Source organism: Neolamprologus multifasciatus, chromosome 19 (genome assembly GCF_963576455.1).
Source record: "Neolamprologus multifasciatus chromosome 19, fNeoMul1.2, whole genome shotgun sequence".
In the NCBI taxonomy this organism is placed as follows: Eukaryota; Metazoa; Chordata; class Actinopteri; order Cichliformes; family Cichlidae; genus Neolamprologus; species Neolamprologus multifasciatus.
In genome coordinates this window covers 28,942,513-28,961,213 of record NC_140457.1, presented here as the reverse complement: position 1 = coordinate 28,961,213, position 18,701 = coordinate 28,942,513, and the positions used below count along the sequence as shown (strand labels likewise).

The 18,701-nt window shown below is 41.4% G+C and overlaps 1 protein-coding gene across 2 annotated transcripts in view; it reads left to right on the top strand.

Moving 5' to 3' along the window:
• adck1 (aarF domain containing kinase 1) overlaps window positions 1-18,701 on the top strand; it is an 83,936-nt gene that overhangs the window by 6,254 nt on the left and 58,981 nt on the right. The window contains exon 3 of one of the 2 annotated variants that reach the window (XM_085144501.1): window positions 695-778. The exons of the other annotated variant lie outside the window; for it this stretch is intronic. Coding sequence (XP_085000627.1) covers window positions 695-778 — 84 coding nt within the window. The remainder of the gene's footprint in view (window positions 1-694; window positions 779-18,701) is intronic. 2 annotated transcript variants of the gene reach the window in all.

Here is an 18,701-nt window from a genome sequence, read left to right as displayed (position 1 = left end):
GCAGGTTTTAGATCTCACCCTGGGTCAACCTGAATCACATGATTATGTCATCACCAGGCCTCTGGAGAACTTCAAGACATGTTGAGGTCATGTAGCCATTTAAATCAGCTGTGTTGGATCAAGCACACATCTAAAACCTGTAAAAATTGTGTATGTTTCTGTTCTGTGTCTTGTTTGTTTGTATATGTGTCTTTCTTGCTGCGGTTACACCCAAATTTCCCCTTGTGGGACAATTAAAGGATTATTCTGTTGTAAAACCTGCAGGACACCGGCCCTGGAGTTCCCCCAGCCCTGCTATGATCAGGTGTCGTCTGTCCTTTATTGTTCCTCATTGGGGAAATTCAGGTGTTCTAGCAGCAGAGTGACAGGCAGATGGAGCGTGCAGACTCACACAAAACTAAAGAGCAAATAAAAAAACAAGAAGTAAGAGGCTAGATCATCAGGAGCTTCATCAAAGGTGTCCACTTGATTTTATTGACTGTTTAACACATAAAAGTTCTACCACAAAAAAATCAAATAGAATGAAGTCAGGAAAATAAACTGTTAAACTATGTAAAATCATATATACAGAAGCAAGAATGTTCTGATTCCCATTCACAGTTATTCACAGCATTCTCCTCCTACCACAAGTACAAGCTAGGGTTGGGGTCAGCACATGAAAATATCTTCATGTCATTTGTTTGTTCGTCTGCAGACAGCAGTCATCAGCTACGACTATCTCACAGCTTTCAGACACGTGGAAAATGGCACAGACGAATACTGGGACCTCAAGTCAAAGGTAGAGAACCACTTTGTTTCTGTAGAATTGGGATGGGTGAAATGTTGTTGTTGTTGTTGTTGGTGGTCATCATCATCATCACTGTTTTGGAAATGTGGTTTTCAGTACCTGTTTAAGACTATTTTCTAATTTTGTCTGTCCAGAGATGCAGAGAAAATACTTTATAATGTTTTTAATCCTCTGAGCTTGGACCCATGGCACGATTAGGGTTGGGCTTTAATGTAACCCTGTAGGCTTTTTAGAATAATAAAATAACTTTCTGTTAAAATGAAAGAAGGTTTTGATGTGTGTCTGTTTGAATCGTCATTTATTGTCCTTTGATTTCAAAGACTTGTAAGAATCATGTTCACAACCAGGAAACAAATATTCTGACAGGAGCAGGATTTGGTTTTAAAGTTTCAGAAAATCAAACCTTTTCACTTATTCATTATTGGTATTAATGAATTCAGTTAAATGTTCAGTCAGTGCTTAAAGTTTAAACCGTGGAGTAGGGCACACTCTGCTGGACAAACTATGTGACGAGCCCATTTCTAAAATACCTCAAAGATTACTTTCTGTAATCTATTACCCATTTCTAAACATGTGGGTTAAATGACAACGTTACAAATGAATCCAGATCAGCGGGGCACAGTGACCAGTGTTTGTATTGTTCACTGCATACAGACCAGGTTTCATGTTTATAAGGTGACTTTAATCATGACACTGTTTTGAATTGTTAGTCTGCTGCTTTCACATTTGTGCTACAATGAGCAGAGTTTGTGAAGCTTCGGAGGAAAAGGTGCGACACATGGACAATACTTTTATTTTTATTGTACAAGAGGACGAGAGTGCAGTGGTAATTTGCCGACTGCACCCAGGACAGAAACATCTGCATTATACTGCTAACAGAACTTTAGCTCTTTGCTAGCACCTGCACAGACAGCAAGCTAACAATAAGCTAGCAAAGAACCCAGAGTGAGGTTAAAGCTGAGTGACGACCTCAGAACAGATGATAAACAGGGTGAGGAGTCAGACTGAAGCCTTCATTTCTAACTGTTCACTGTGGATAATGACTTTGTGCATTTTTGCTCAGATGTAATCACTAAGAGACAGATCACGTGTGTGCGTATTACTTTTAAGAAAAGTGCTTTGTGTAATATGTGTAATAAATTGCATTCGCTAACAGTATTTCCCACACTGATCCCAACAAAGAGGGGAAGTACCTCCATCATGCACAAACATTTGACCACACAACATGCAGTTAATCTGCACGTATATATTTACTTTGATATGCTGTTTAGCAATGGTGGCAACTTTCAAAGCGGAGCCAGTGAGAACTGATAAGAGGACCTAAAAGGAAATGAATCCATGAGTGAAATCGATAATGGAGTCGCGAAATTTTTAACTTTTTTTAAGATTAGGCTTAAAGAAGTTTTGGCCAGTTGATGCTGCCATAGTCTCAGACGGCACTGAGCATTTTGTCACTCACCGCTTTTCTCTCTCCTTGTTTTCATCCACAATGATTGCACTTAAACTTTAGTAACTCGACCTTTTTTCGCCCTCTTTCCTTCCTGTCACTGGCTGAGCCTTTATTAGGCATCTGGTCTGATCCATCTGATCAGTTTTTGGTGGGATTTTCTTTGTTTTTGAGTGAATTCCTCTGTCAGAAGCAGTGAAAAATCTCAAAAGTCCCTTCGGGATATTTGATGGTGTTAAGGTCCATCAAATTGGTGCAGTTTCAATTTAGATTATTTGCTTGAAAAAAACAAACCTGTGTGGATTGGGTAGGTGTGAAGCACAGTTTAAACCTCTGTGCTTTATAGTGTCGACAGAACCATCACCACTGAAAGACAGAGACTGTTACATTTGTTGCAACACAAACATATTTCTTCAAATACACTGCTCAGAAAATGAATGTAACATTTTTAAATATATTTAGTATAGCATGAAGTGAGTTAAGTAGCAGAGGGGGTGTTTGGTTTGGTTCTTTGGTGTTAATTAAATTAACAACACTTAGAGGGGCAACAAGCATTTGTTTTGGATCAGTGTCACCACTGGTAGCACGAGGTGATACATGGACCCCACAGAGGTAGTCCAGCTCCTCCAGCTTTGCACTTGAAAATGTGTCATTTCCTGAAGGTTTGCTGTGTCTCTCAGAGGAACAGAGGAAGCCTAATAGCACGACTACGGAAACGGCTCCAATGACTTTCACTTCTGAGCGTCTTACCAACGCGAGGTCGATCTCCCACAGAATCGACAGACTGAAGCTACTAATAGCAAGCATCCATGACATTCATGACTACACTGTGGAGCTATGCTCACTCTGGACTTGGCTGCTCAGCTAGCTGACCACATCATGACAAAGAGGTGCATGAACAGTAGGATCACACTCATGCTTCCTGGACTGGGAAATACATGTGCCGACCCTTCTACATGCCCAGAGTGATCATCACTGCAGTGAACGTACCACCTGATGTTAATGTTAACACGCTGCTCTTCCAGCTGTACAATATAATACACAAACAGCTGCAGTGAGTGGAGCGTTTTCATCATGACCTTCAGGAGTACAGAGACAGAGCTGCACTGACAATGTAACAGTGGACAAAAGTACTCGGGTCAATACAAACCAAAAACCTTGAATGACCTCCGATGACGAACTCAGCCTGCAAGTCAGGGGACAAAGCTCAATACAGTGTAGCAAGGGCAGAGCAGTGGAGAGCCATCAAGGGTGCAAAAGAGGCTCCCAAAACGAAACTGGAAGGGTTAGGGATGCTCTGTAGTGGGAGGGACTACAGACCATCACCAACTGCAGAGGGTCCACACCCGTCACCACCCTGCTGGCAGAAGAATTACGCCCCTTTTCCATTAGTACCTACTCGGGTCGGCGTGCCATAGTTCTCAGCGTTTTCCATTAGGATATAGTAGCTGGTACTTTTTTCGTATCTGCTCCGCCCGGGTTCCAAGTGATCCGAGGCGAATCTGAAAATGTGACATCAACAGACTTCATCCTAGTGATTGGATAGTTAGTGGCATCACTCGGTGAGTCATGAGAACGTCTCCTTAACAAAAATCAAAAGTGCCAGTTTTGAAACCCGGTAATGAGGGAAGTGGCTATAAAACACAACGCCGTGGTGACAGACCGGGCAGCAGCCATATTGTGGCTCGATGTCCACCTTTGTTGTGGCATTCGTGTTGCATCATACTGTTTCTGTAACTCAATTGTAATGGAAAACGAGGTGAGTTGTGCCACGTCGAGCCGATCCGAGTAGATAGTAATACTAAAAGTGCTTGAACTTCTCTTGCTGAAGAGCCCGGACACAGCTGAGCTGCCTCCTGCTCTTCCAGGAACACCCGGTGAGATAGGTGGTGAAAGCTGGGAACATCAGGAAAACTCCTGGCCCACATAGTACTTGATAAAGTACCTTGTGCCTGACCAGGAGTTTCAACCTCACTGTCACAATGAGGTTGCCTGAAGACAGCAACCATCACTCTTGTGGCAAAGTTATCTGCCCCAAAGTGTTTCAACAACTACAATCCTGTCGCCTTAATGTCAGCAGTCATGAGATGCTTCGAGAGGCATATCCTGCAGCGCATAAAGGCCTGACACTCATCAGCATCCAGGTCGCCTGCAGGGCACGCAGATCACCAGAGGACCGCACTGCCACAGCATCCTGTCACCTCGAGCAACCTGAAAACTATCAGGATGCTGTTCATAGATGACAGATGACAGTGTTCAGTACCATCATTCCTGGAGTACGGATTGAGATGCTCATTACGACTGGTTTATCCCTCTCCCTATCTGCTCCTCCTCCCTCACCCTCAGCACGAGCTCCCCCCAATCACTGAATAAACTAATCACACTACAGTCACTCCTCCCTGTACGGGAACTGTGTACAGGGAGGAGGATAAAACACTGACAGGATGGTTACCTGAACACAACCTTTGGCTCAGCACCATCAAAACTAAGAAGAGATGAGTCCACTGTCAGAGGCCATAAGAAGATTATTTGTAACCTTCAATAAAGCTGTTTCTGTGCTGTGATGAGCTCTGAAACCTGACTGAAACTCTTCAAATAAACCATTCCTCTGCAGATGATCTGTTAGCTGTTTGACAACTACTCTTTCAAGGATTTTTGATATGAAAGGAAGGTTGGAGATTGGCCTATAATTAGCTAAGACTGCTGGGTCTAGAGATGCTTTTTGAGTAAAGGTTTAACTGCAGCCACCTTGAAGGCCTGTGGTACATAGTTGATTATTAGAGATAGGTTGATCATATTTAAGGTTGAAGAATTAATTAATGGCAGGACTTCTTTGAGCAGTTTTGTAGGAATGGGGTCTAAAAGACACGTTGATGGTTTGGAGGAAGTAATTATTGAAGTTAACTCAGAAAGATCAATTGGAGAAAAAGAGTCTAACTTAACATCAATGGTACTAAGAGTAGCTGTAGATAATATTACATCTGTGGGATGATTATTGGTCATTTTCTCTCTAATGATAAAAAAAACATTCTTAAAATGAAAACATGTAACAATGTATTTACGCTCGTCCAATTTCACTGTACAATGCCTGAGTACAGCAGCAATAAAGGAATCTTTATCTTTATGTGACAGATGTGCAACGTTCTGAAGAAGTCATGGAGAACGTTATGATGCCTGTAACACTGTTCAACATATGACTGGTTTGGTGGTGGGTCAGTGATGGTCTGGCCATGGAGAGACACAGACCTCTACAGTCCAGGATATGTTTGAGTTCCATCCAACACCAGTAGATTGGACCTCCAACTGTCCAAGAACTCGGTGATGCCCTGGTCCAGATCTGGGAGTAGATCTCCTAGGAGAAAATCCATTGTGTCATCAAGAGCATGCCCCGACATTGTCAGGCATGCACACAAGCAACTGGAGACCATACAAACCATACTCAATACTGTTGTGAGTTGCTGCAACCAACTTTTGGCTGAATGGACGAACCTGCCACATCATTTTTTCACATTGCTTTTCAGGGTGCTTTGAATTGAGTAGTTATCTGTAGGTTGGTAATTAAATCAAATGAACTTCACCCAGTTCATATCAGTGTATATATCAACCATTATTCTTTTCCCATCTGATGTGTTTTCAAAGTATTCATTCGATTTGTTTGAGCGGTGTTTACACTTTCTGCTTAGAAATGACATGTAAGTTAAATAAAATACAGATTTAATGGTGAGAAAAACACGGAACAACAGTTCTGTTTAACACCAGGGGTTAATAGATCTCTCTTACTGTCCATTTCATGTTATTCAGCCTACTTTGTGTCTTTGCCTTTCTCTTCATGTTGAAAAGTGGCAACTACAGACTGTAAAGGGGATCAAAAGCTTAGCTCTTTTATCCTTGCTCTAATGAAGCAGGACCACCTGTGAAGCTCAATGTTACTGGAATCCTCTAATAAGAGGTCTATGTACAAAAAAAAAAGCAATTTTTTCTTGTTAAAATATAAAGAAAACAATCAACAGTGCTTTAAGAAAAATGCAAAAAGTCAAAAAGGTGCACTGTAGTTGCATTTGAGTGGTTGTGATTTACAAACTGTGGAGCTGTGTAACCCTCTGACCTTCAGCTGGACATTTGTTTCTTGTGACATGTTTGAGCACACAGTCGATGAGCTTTGATTTCTTCCTCAGTCCTGCTGACACTGTCACACCCTGTGTTCAGCTGTGAGCAGAGAAACAGAGCTGTATTCAGTCTCTCATGGAGAGCTTGACTTAAAAAGCTACTTAAGCAGCCAGTCGTCCAAGCTTATCAAAGGCTTCCCTGAGTGAACTGAGTGGCCATTTATTGTCAATTAGAGTCTATCACAGAACAAGGAGGGGAGGTCTCTGAAGTCTGCCAGATGAGAGGTGAAACATGCCCTGCAGTGAGAGAACAGATGAACTGCTTTTGTCCTCTGCAAACAGCTTTTTGTTCAGCTGTTAATTTCTCACCGTAAGGAAATGTCACTTGCACTTGGGTTTTGCTGACCTATAGATGCACCTGTTTGGATGCAATTTGACTCATTTAACTTTGTTATAACAGGACTGCTCTAAAAATCAGTGCAGGTCTGTGTCTGTCCCCAGGCCCACTGTAGCTTTACATATAACACATAACGTGATGAGCACCTCTTTTTGCTGAACTTTGAGTGTTTTAAACAACTTTGTTACATCTGTGGTGTTCCCGGTCTAAAGAGACCTCCATAGGAAATGAATGGGAATCCACCCCACTCGCCCTCTTTGGCCTCTGACCCCCTGAATGGCCCACTGAACGACCCATTGACTCACCCACTAAACTGAATTTGGTGGTGAAAAATGTTTTTTATGTTAATTTAAGAGCTGTTAAAACCAACTGGTTACTTGTCACTGGAACACTACAGTCGGGGGGGGGGGGGGGGGGGGGGGTGCACATAACCAGAGGGTTAAAAGGGTAAATGCATTATGCTATTAACCATCAGCAGAGTCAGTATTGAGAGGAGAGCTATAATTCACTGCACCTTTTTTCATCACTGTGCTAATCATATTACGACATAGATTTTCTTTTCTTTTTTTGATTAGAATAAGCTTTACCTATGAAATTGCTGTTTCTTCCTGTTAAAAGGGAGTTTTTCCTTCCCACTGTCACCAAAGTGCTGCTCATAGGGGCATTTTTCTCTGTATGTATTATTGAAGGGTCTACCTTCCAATATAAAGCACCTTGAGGCGACTTGTTGTGATTTGGCGCTGTATAAATAAAGCTGAATTGAATGACTGCAGCACTGTAATGGAAATAATGCATTTTAATATCATTTTCTGACATTGACTTCTAATGTGATATTTTGCCAACTCGTGTGCTGAACACAGTGCAGGTTAGAATGATGATGTTACAGTGCACCTGCAGAAAAGCACTGTGTGCTTGAGCAGCAGGTGACAGAAAACAGACTTTACGCTTAGAACCGCAGCTGAGTCAGAGACCACACCCCACCACCTCCACCACCTGACGTAGGGCTGGGGACTCCAGCCCAAAACGGTCCCGAGCTCTCTGTTCAAGCCGTCAATCTGCAGTATAATTATTCACATGTGCCATGATTTGTGTTGAGTTGTACATTGTCTAGAAAAAAGCTGTACTCTTTTTGCCTTGTTATGGTTCAGGAGGTAGAGGAGGTCCTCTGCTAACTGGAAAGTTAGTGGTTTGATACATGTTTCCATGGCAAATTATTCTTGGGCAAGATACTGAACCTGCAGTCGCTTCTCAGTTAGCGTAGAAAAGCACTATATGAGCATCAGTCCTTTTCTCATTCGCCTTTCCCAGTGCTCTCTTCTGTTCTTGATTTAAAGACAAAAGACTGAGAGAAATGAAGATGCACATCAATAAAGAGAAAAGCAGAAGCACTAGAGTTTGCTGGTTGATGGAGATAGGTCCTTATCTCTGGACTGATTATGCAATCCTAAGTGCTACTCTGTCCCTTTGTCTGTTTTCCTTCTCTCCCCGTCTCAGGGAGTTCAGGCATCTTAGCATCTCATTACAAGCCATGCAAACAGATGAAAATGATTGGAAATTAAATGAAGGTTCTTTAACCCACATGAATAATTCATGGCCATTGGTACAGGCCTGTGGGCAAGGTTGGGAGGGATTGGCTGTTTCAAATATAGAGATTCAAAGCGGATTAAAATGCAGTATTTAAACATGTAAAAATGTAAATCTCACGAAGAGATTGCCTTCATCTCTTACATCGAAATGTCCAAATAACTAGTATGGTGTTAGAGATGGAGTTTAGACCGAATCAACTCCATCCATGAACATACAAAAAGATCCTTGAAGTTGGCGGCAGTCCTTCAAATGCTTATTTTGCAGGTCACTGGACAAATGTGTGTAAAATGATTTTTATGCAAGTTCCACAACGTCTTATTTAGCTAAAGATGATGGTTTCTGCTGGTTTACTTATTTTAATTAAAAAAAAAACTCTTGAAAACATTTCAATCCACTGGTTATGTGTTTTTTTTTTTTTTTGTTTTTTTTTTTAAGGCAAAAAATAGATCGACTTTTGTTTTTCTTTTAGACTACCATCACTGGGGGTTGAATGGCAGAAATGGGGAGCTTTATTTCTCAGTGTGGTAACTAAGCTACACCAGCTAGAACGCACCAAATTACTGTTGAAGTTATTCACGTCCAAACATGAAAGATTGCTGTTTTGAAGATGTTGGACCTGCCAGAATCAACCCAAAGACTCTAAATTGATTCCAAAGGATCTTCCCCAACAGGTAATGCAGAAGCTAGATCAAGCCTGTATAAGGACATTTGCTGGGCTCTCAAATATTTTCCTGAGTAGCCATGTGGAACAAGCACAATTTGTCGGCCACACTTATTATTGGCAGCTCTCTTCTATGATTTGTGCACTCGGTAATTTGGCTGGTTTAAAATTAAGTGGCCAGGAAAAAAATTGTGCTTTTCTGTTTCAAAAACATTTTAAATGGGAATTTCCAAATCTTGAGACCTGATGCAGGATATTTTATTTACACAATTTAGCTAGGGCAAAGCAGAAGCTTAATCAAATAGTAACAATCACTTTATGCCATGATCTGAATTTTATTCTAATCTAGCTAAGCTACTATATCCTGAACTAATACCACTTTTAATGAAAGAGAGCGAGAACAGTAGGATTTCCATTGTTCTGCTCCACTAAATGTGCTCATTATATGTAACTTACTGGCAGTGGTCCGACACCCAAATGTATAGTCAGGGCGCATTAGGAACACCTGGCAGAGGCCCCGGCCCAGCTCATCTTCAACTCGCACTTCTGCCAGAACAACAACACTCCAAGTGAGTCTAACTTGACAATGTTCTGCACCTCTGTTACTGAGGCTGCTGCAAGGAACTGTGGTCACAAGGTGGTTGGTGCCTGTGGTGGTGGTAATCCCACCAGAGGGCGGACAGGGGAAGTGCACGGAGCCATCAAGCTGAAGGAGGTGTCTTATTGGACATGGTTAGCCTGTGGGAGTCAGCTGATCTAGTGATGGAAGGAGTACTTTGACGACCTCCTTAACCCCACTCACACCTTCTGTAGAGGAAGCTATGGAGGTGTGAGTCGACGACTCACCCATCACTGGGAGTCGATAAACAATTCCTTGGATGCCAGGCCCCTGGGATGAACGAGGTTTCTCCTGAGTTCCCAAAGGCTCTGAATGTTGTAGGGATGTCTTGGTTGACACGCCTCTACAACATGGCGTGGAGTCTCTGGATTGGCAGACTGGGCTTGTGGCTCCCATCTTTGAGAAGGGGGCCAGAAGATCTGTTTCATCTATAGGGGGATCACACTCCTCAGCCTTCCTGGGAAGCTCTACAATGGGGTACTGGAAAGGAAAGTTCATCCGTTCGTTGAATTTCGGATACAGTAGGAACAGTGCAGTTTTCGTACTGTCATGGAACGCTGGACCAGGTCTTTATCCTCTCAAGGATAATTGAAAGTGTGTTGGCGTTTAGCCTAACCCTAATTCGACCATGGATAGGTGAAAGAAAAAGGCTAGATGTCTGTAAAATGTAATGATAAACATTATTGTAAATGGGATACACTTGCGTTCTGTCCGTGAAGTACCCTACCCCTCACGTTATGACAGCTACGCTAGGCTCCAGCCACCCCGTGACCAGGAACATGGATAAGCAGCTAAGGAAATGGAACAATGGATGCTTATTGTTTATTAGGTTAGAAGTGTACAGCTTCAGGGTTTCTGCTGTTTTGCCAGATTGAATTTGTTGTTGTGAAATTTCTTCTAGTAAATGAACCAGTGATCATATTTATAGTAATACTGGTATGTCCCATTTCAGTTTAAAGGCTGAACATCAACATAGCTTCAGTAGTTTGGCTAAATGTTGTGATAGTATATACGGAGACAGACTGAGGGTGTGATTGTGAGGCAAACTGAGACCGGCCTCATCAGGAAACGGGAGTGGACTTTGTGAGGTTATTTTAGGAGATGGAGTGAAATGAGAATTAGAGGGAGGAGGGGAAATGAGGACCTGGTGACAGCGAGGACTAACGGATAATGATGACTAATGATTTCATTGTTTCCATAGCTGCATTAAAGTACGGCAGGAGCACAGAGATGATTTGGTGAAACAGCCATTTGAAGGTGGATTTTCATGGACACCCCCTGCCCCCCAGAACAAAATGCTGATTAACTCAACACATCTCCATAGTATTATGGAAATTCTTTCATCACCATCCCATTGTCAAAGAGCTGTCTTTTTTAGCCGTATTACAGTAAATACATGTAAGGTTGTAATTTTAGGCACTGTTGGAGACTGCATCATCAGCTACTTTGTCAATGACTTCTTCCATATTTCTACTTCGCATATTCATCATTTAGCTGACTCGTGACTAACTTATGTTTAGAGTTCGTGAATGATTTACAGTAGGGGTGCAACGATACTCGTATCGATGTTGAACCGTTCGATACAGTGCTTTCGGTTCCGTACGCATATGTATCGAACAATACAAAATTTTAAATTTATTTTATCAACTTTCCTTCTGACGATGCTGTCTGTGTTGAGCGCTCAGTGGATCTGCGCTCGACAGTGCAGCCTAGGCGGAGTAGTCGAACGCAGATTCACTGAGCGCAGGGCAAGCTAGCAGACAGAAGCTAAGCTCTCGTTGCAACATGGCAAATTGAACCTCCCCCACCCTCATTCAGATCTGGCGTTTGGAACTATTTTGGTCTTCATGTGACGTATGACCCTGAAGGTAAGCGTGTCATGGACTAAAGTAAAACAGTATGTCGGATGTGCCAGCGATGCTCAATTACATTGGTGGGAACTAGTGCGTTAGCACAGTTAGCTCGTTAACGTGTTGACGCCGTCCAGCCCCACGCACGGGGCGATCAGCGGTAGCTCGTTAACGGAGATTTGCCGTGTTGTGGCGTTAACGTCATTTCAGATTAACGCTGACAGCACTAGTGGGAACACAATGAATATGACTGCACATTTACTCCGACATCATCCTAGTGCAAAGACAAGTGGAAGCAGACAAAAACAACAAGCAGCATGCTACAAACTTTAGCCGAGTCATTTAGACAGCCGTTAGCACATGATTCTCCTTATGGGGACCTGATATGTTTAATATGCTGCTGAGAATATAGCCCAGAAGAAGAGTATAGTATAGCTTTTATTTTGGAAAGAGCCATTTCTCTGTAATAAACTCTCTTTTCCAAAGATGAGGGATTTCTCCATCAGATAGATTTATTATTTTATTACTTTGTTGTTTCAGCAACATTAAATTTAAAAACTGTACTTTTGAGTTAAAATATATATTTATAATTTTAATAACTGACAAATTAAAAAAGCATGAACATTTTTTTTTGTATCGAAAAAATATCGAACCGTGACACCAAAGTAGTAGGGTTCATTTCTTATACATAGCACACAATAGGAAATAGGTTTATGATGGTTACTGGTGAATGGTGAATACAGCAGGATATTAGATGCACTATGGCATGGCTGTAACTCAGGAGGTAGAACAGGTAATGTGTGATCTGATCCTTGGCTTCTCCAGTCTGGATCCCCGAGTATCCTTGGGCAAGATGCTGAACCCCAACTTGCTCTTCGATGTGTTCTTCAGAGTATAATTGTGTGTGAAGGTTAGATAGAAAACACCTGGCTGTGAATGAGCGAATAAAGCGCTTTGAGTGCTCAAACAGAGTAGAAAAGCGCTATATAAAAATCAGTCCATTTACCATTTGTCACTCATACATTGGAGCAATCCAACGTCACAGTGACTATGCATCTGTGGTGCTTGCTAGTTAGTGAGCAGCTAGTATCTGATGTGACTATTTGAAAATTTGTGTTCTAACATGCTGAACAACCACAGCTCATTGAGAACAGAAGACTTCTTCTACACAGAGATTATCTTTGCCACCTGGTCTATCTGCCAGATTAGGGCCCTTGTGAGTTTGTCACCATCGTAAAAATAAAGATCACTGTTTTGACACACCCGAGGACCCAGCATGTATCACAAAGGCACTGACAGATTAACAAGTATGCTGTTTTGGTGGTTTTGTACCAATCAGCTCCCAGAAAGAACTCCAATCGGATGGATCGAACTCCAACATATTGATTTTGAACTGGAGGATCACTATAATCATAACTTTAATAGGTAGAGGCCTAGTTCATGTAACCTTGTAAACTCAGAAACAGTGGAGCTAGCATCTGTTCAGAGGACTGAGTGGAGTGGCAGGTAATATGTGTCCTTTTTTTGTTCATCAACATCTTTTTATTAGATTTTTCAAGCAATTATTTAAAGAATTTGTTAGCATTTCAGGAGAGTTGTAAATGTGAAGATTGGTATATCTTGCGTGATAACGAGTTACAGTGTTACAATGCACTTCTTGTTGGGGCTGTAGTACAGCTCATGTGTGAAACCTTCCTAAAATATAAGATCTTATGCATTACATTTCCCAGAGATTGCTCCGGTTATAGATGTGGCCTACAATATCCAGGAAATGTGATGTCTAATTGTTTTTTCTTTGATCACAATCTGACAATTTGGTAAATACTGATAAGGATTATCAAAATTGAAATAAATAAAGTTGTATTGTAATGTAAAACTGAAGGTACACCAAAGTGCTTCACAACAAGGTTAAAACATAAGATAAAAGGCTGTAACAGAGTACGAACCCCCCAAAAAGTACAGACAAAATAAGAAATAAAACATTAGAGCATAGTTTGCTTTTGTGACCTCTAGATTAGACTACTGTAATTCCCTTTACTTTGGTCTCCACCCTTCTTCATAGATTGCAGGTTGTCCAGAACCGCAAGGTTTGCCTCGATCAGCCCAGTCCTTGCTGACCTGCATTGGCTCCCTGTCAAATACCGAATGGAGTTTAAAATTCTGTTGCTTACCTTTAAAATCATAAACAATACTGCACTGTGTTACCTCACTGAACTCCTTAGTCCATATACCCCTAGGAGAGCCCTGAGGTCATCAGGACAATTACTCTTAGTGCAGCGTACCCTTATGTTATTTATCTTCTACTAATGTTCCACTGTATAAATACCCCCACCTTATATTTATGAATAAAAAAATAATAGTACAATAGTTGTAGTAGTTAAAAATAGTTATTTGCACATATGCATGCCTATAAACTAGACTGGCATTTAACATGGAGCAAACATGAACTGACTTTGATGTTAGACCTGGGTGCACGTCACCATTTTTCCAGCAGATGTCAGCAGTGATCTCAGCCTCCTGAATGTCAGCGCTGCTGCTTCACGGGAAAGAAAAGAGAGTTCACATAAATCCTGCCTCTCCTTAAGCTCTGGCCCTTCTGAGGGACACACTATGTAAATACTGGGGTGCGTCCTGATAACTGCTGACCTTGACAAGCACATGACGGCAGCTTATCAGCCAAACAAGTCTGAAGCGGGAGAATCCTTGAGGGATATGGACAGGAGGGAGTGTTTAACATTTGCTTCCCAGCTGCCTGCTTTAGTTAGATCACAGCTGACAAGCTGATCTTCAGCAGCAGCAGTAATACTGTTTTCCTTGTGTCGCCCAGGCCAGAGGGCTCGAACAGCAGCTGGTACGGTGCTTCAGAGCACAAAGCTGTCAACTTTATTGGAATTGTAATGTATTTACGTAATTTAGTACAGTAAGGCTTACTGCATTGTTGAAAAGTGTCATGTGATTATGCATTACTGTAATCACATTGCATTACTTCTGCAAATGTGGGACATTGGGAAAGGCCTCCTCAGAGCCTGGACCTCAGCGTTACTGATGATTTATTTAAACATCACAATGAAAAATGGTTTTGTGACATTTCTCTGCAGCAGTTGTTGCAGTTGTTGAGTTTTCCAAATGACTGTAGGAGATAAAAATCTGATGGGCTGGGTGAGCCCCATCCTGTTGTTTGGGTAGAGAATCAGAAGGTTTTCAGATCATTGGTTTAAATAGCTGATAAATGCAGCGTCTTGGTGTTTAATTTAAAAGGTTACTAAGACACCACAGTTACATTACATAGGTTGGCCTGCTTTTTTGATAAAAAGCCTGATCTGCATTGGAAGAAGCCGATTTTCAGATTGTTAGACTGTTGACTGAAAATGAAAATGTAATAGATTACACTGAGCATTAAATGGTCAGTTACTCAGTGAAAAGGGCGTTTGCTGCTTCCAGTGTGAGAATCTGTTTGCTGTGTTTCTTTGATGACTCAATATACCATTGCATTGTGTGATGGGGGGGATGGAGCACTGTGTGGACTGAGATTTGATGACTCTGCTTCCTCCTCATGAGACTTTTGCACAAACTGTAAATTAAGACACAGTCGTGTTTCCTACTAGAATGATTTTCTGTTTGATGCTTTTAATGTGTGTATCTGGATATCTGGTCTCTTAACAAAAGCTGCTGTGCAATGAGAGATAAAAATCCAGTGAAGTGAATAAAGTGCAAAAAGCAACAATGACTGAGGTGGAGGGAGTATGCAGACCAATGCAGGAGAGAAGGGTGATAATTTAGATAGATTGGAGGATGATTACGTCACAGTGACAAAAGCTGTATTTGAAGGCTTCTCTAAATACAGGCCAAAGTGTGTCTTTCTTTCTCCAGGGTTTGAAGGATGCTTTGTGGCCTCCCCTCTCCTAAGAGTCATTGTGCCCTGGTGATGGATAACTCCCCCCCCCTCCCAAAAAATGGTGGATAGACTAACTGAAGCGGACAAAGAGTAAAATTTAGGCCTGATTTAGGTTTCTGTGAGGAAACTTTATAAAGCCAGCGTTGTTGTTGTATTTATGCTTGTGTGTGGTGCATTATATGTTAAATACTGTGTCCTGCTGTCTTATATGCAGTGCCAGTCAATAGAAACACACAAACTGCTGTGGCTTTTCCTCACCTGGGTCCCCAGTAATTATTGTGGTCCGTTTATGTTCAGCTGTTAGCAGTTGAGGTGTGTCGTACTTCAGGTTACAGTGTTCGTTACGCCGTAGGGTTTCAGAGCGGTTTGCAGCTACGATGTAGTTACTAGGGCTGGGCCATATCATAGCTTTTATAGTAACACCGTAATAATGTTGGGCAATGATAAGAAAATGAAATATGGCGATAGAATATTGTTAAAACGCACATGTGCAGTGCCTTTGTTTTCATACGCACATGGTGGAAAAAGCATGGCGGCGACGGAGAACGAGAAGAGCGAAAGTGGATCGTTGAATGAAACGATGAATCTGAACTGGTTTGTAAAAGTGCTGCAGCTTCAGTGGTGTGGAACTGGTTTAGCTTTTGTCCATCAGATACACAACAAAGCACTATTTTTGGTAGACCATGCTAGCGGGCCGTCGTTATTACCGTGCTTTCGGCACTCTAAGTCGCACCTAAAATCCTTTGATTTTCTGAAGAATCGGCAGTGCCCCTTATAATCTGGTGCGTCTTATGTATGAATTCTGGTTGTGCTTACTGACCTTGAAATGATTTTATGTACATGGCGCTCGAAAATCGGTCAAAAAATGTTTTAGTACGACTTTGCTAAGCTACGAAGCCGCACCGCTCGATGGATTGTTGGAGCATTACGGCGATCGTAGGCGGAGCCTCGCGGAGTGATACGTACTGTGCTTCAACATAATATTACCATATTGTGTGTGTATGACCTCTTTTTAAGTTATGTCGGCCGGTTTCCACTGGAAATGCCTTTTAGTTAAACTGTCAGCGAGGAATTTGCACTGTTAAATTTTTATATAACTTTAATGCACAAAAAACAGCTGCTTGTTTAAGTGAAAATACATTGATGGGGTTTTTGCACTAATAAAGTTGTGGAGTTTTATTTTGTCTTGTGTATATCGTCAGTTATATGGTTATTGCAAATTTTCAAATAGGGCTGTTTGATATAACGATATATATCGGATGACAATATAAAAACGTCTATCGTTTCATTTTACGCTATCGTTTGTTTGGTGGTATCGCAAAATAAACTGTTTACAGCAATATGTTTTCATGGTTTTGATGGTCACTGTAGTGGCTATATTCATTTCTTAAAGTTCTCTTTCTCTTATATTTAATATAACCACACTACGGACGGACAAGCACCTGTTTTTATGCGTTGTCGTTAGCAACAACGACGGTAAAACCATCGCATGTCCGCTTGTTTATGTTCCACATAAACCTTTCACAATAAAGCTCAAGATCCTGTTGAGACTTTTCAAAATAAACGGAATCACGTGAAAAGTATTATGATGAGAAGCAAAAAAAGTCAGGTGCTAAAAAATAAACCTTAGACTCAAACGTTAGAACAGGCTTTTCCCCGCAGCACGCCGTGTAATAAATACTCACAAAGAAAACGGCGCCGTTACAACTTATGTCTAAAAATGTATCGTTTCATGCATTGGTTAAAACACTCGACTCCAGCTACACGACGCACAGCTGGAAACACTTCAGCTGCCCGAGATTCACAGAATTTACAGAAAATATTAAATTTTTTGTGATTTATATCGTTACCGGACGATAGATGTTTTATATCGGGATATGAGATATTGGTCATATCGCACAGCCCTATTCTCAAATATATATCATGATAAATATTTTGGTCATATTGCCCTGCCCTAGTAGTTACCATGCAGATTTCGAGCAGAAGTGTAAATCCCCAGTACGGTGTTTCCATGTTACTCGGTTATCTTGGAGTATAAATGTTATCAAATGAGCTGTGGCTCTCCCTGAAATCCCTCCCCCATCATTTCTTCTTCTTTTGGCCCTTCTTCATTTTCTCCCATATTCTTGTGGCTCTTCTCATATTGCAGTGAAAGAAAGCAGCACCACTGCCTACACTTGGCTGGGAGAGATAACAAATAGCTTGTATTTTCCCCACCTTGTTGTACTGTTGTGTACTGTGTTCAGATAAGTGGCATTTTAATAAATGGCGCAGCGCCCAGCTCCACACTCAGTCTATTTAGGAGCTGTATATTTTGCCTGTATTAACTGTTGCAGGATTTCTTGTGAATGGCTTTGCTAACGCCTCGGGCTTTGTAACTATAATACTTGTAGACAAGGCCTATTGACCGTCCGGGCTTAAATGTAAGCACAAACACACATATCACCCCCTCCCCCGTGACAGGCAGCGAGATGAACCTCAGTGAACTGAGTAACGAGCTAATCATGAGAGTCCCAGTAATAAATAGGCCTTGTTCATAGTCCACTAATCCCAGTCATTTAGCCCTGGTGTGACAGCAGAAATCAATTACTGCAGCTGCTCTATGCTGCCGTCCAGCTGCATATAACACACTGTCACCTCTCACTGTTCACAGCAGGACATTATGCATTTGTAATGTCAGTTATCTAAAGTGGTCGGATAATCTTCACCACCCTCGTTCAAACTTTAAATGCTCACTATATAAATCATATGTTGTGTCTGCAGAAAGAATAAAGACTGTAGTCTGGCTTCAGAACCTCGTCCCTAACGTGCACCACGGCCGTGTTAGTGTTGTGGTTTGAGCCTGACCTTGGCCAGGATGCCTCACCAGCAGGACGGGAAAGAATTAATTTTTTGTATCACATTTGGTCAAACAGCATGACAAGTACAACATAATGTTTTACAATATCTAAATCAATTTCCAGATCTTTATCTAACTGAAATTTACTGAAAGGACTTTAATTAAGTAGTTTTTGTGAGAAAAACTCCTAAATACCAAGTTGATTCTGTCATGAAGGTTGTAATGAGCAAAACTTCAAAGCCAATGTGCAGAAATGACGAACAGATAGTGGAAACGTTTAGATGCAGTAACTGAAAGAAAGGCTTTGTATTATTTCAATTCATACAAATATATTGTGCATAATAGCTCACACAACAGTCAATGCAAGACACTTTGTGTTGTAAAGACCCAACTTTTCAATTTCAATTCAGTTTTATTTATACAGCGCCAAATCACAACAACAGTCACCTCAAGGTGCTTTATATTGGAAGGTCGACCCTACAATAATACACACAGAGAAAAACCCAACAATCA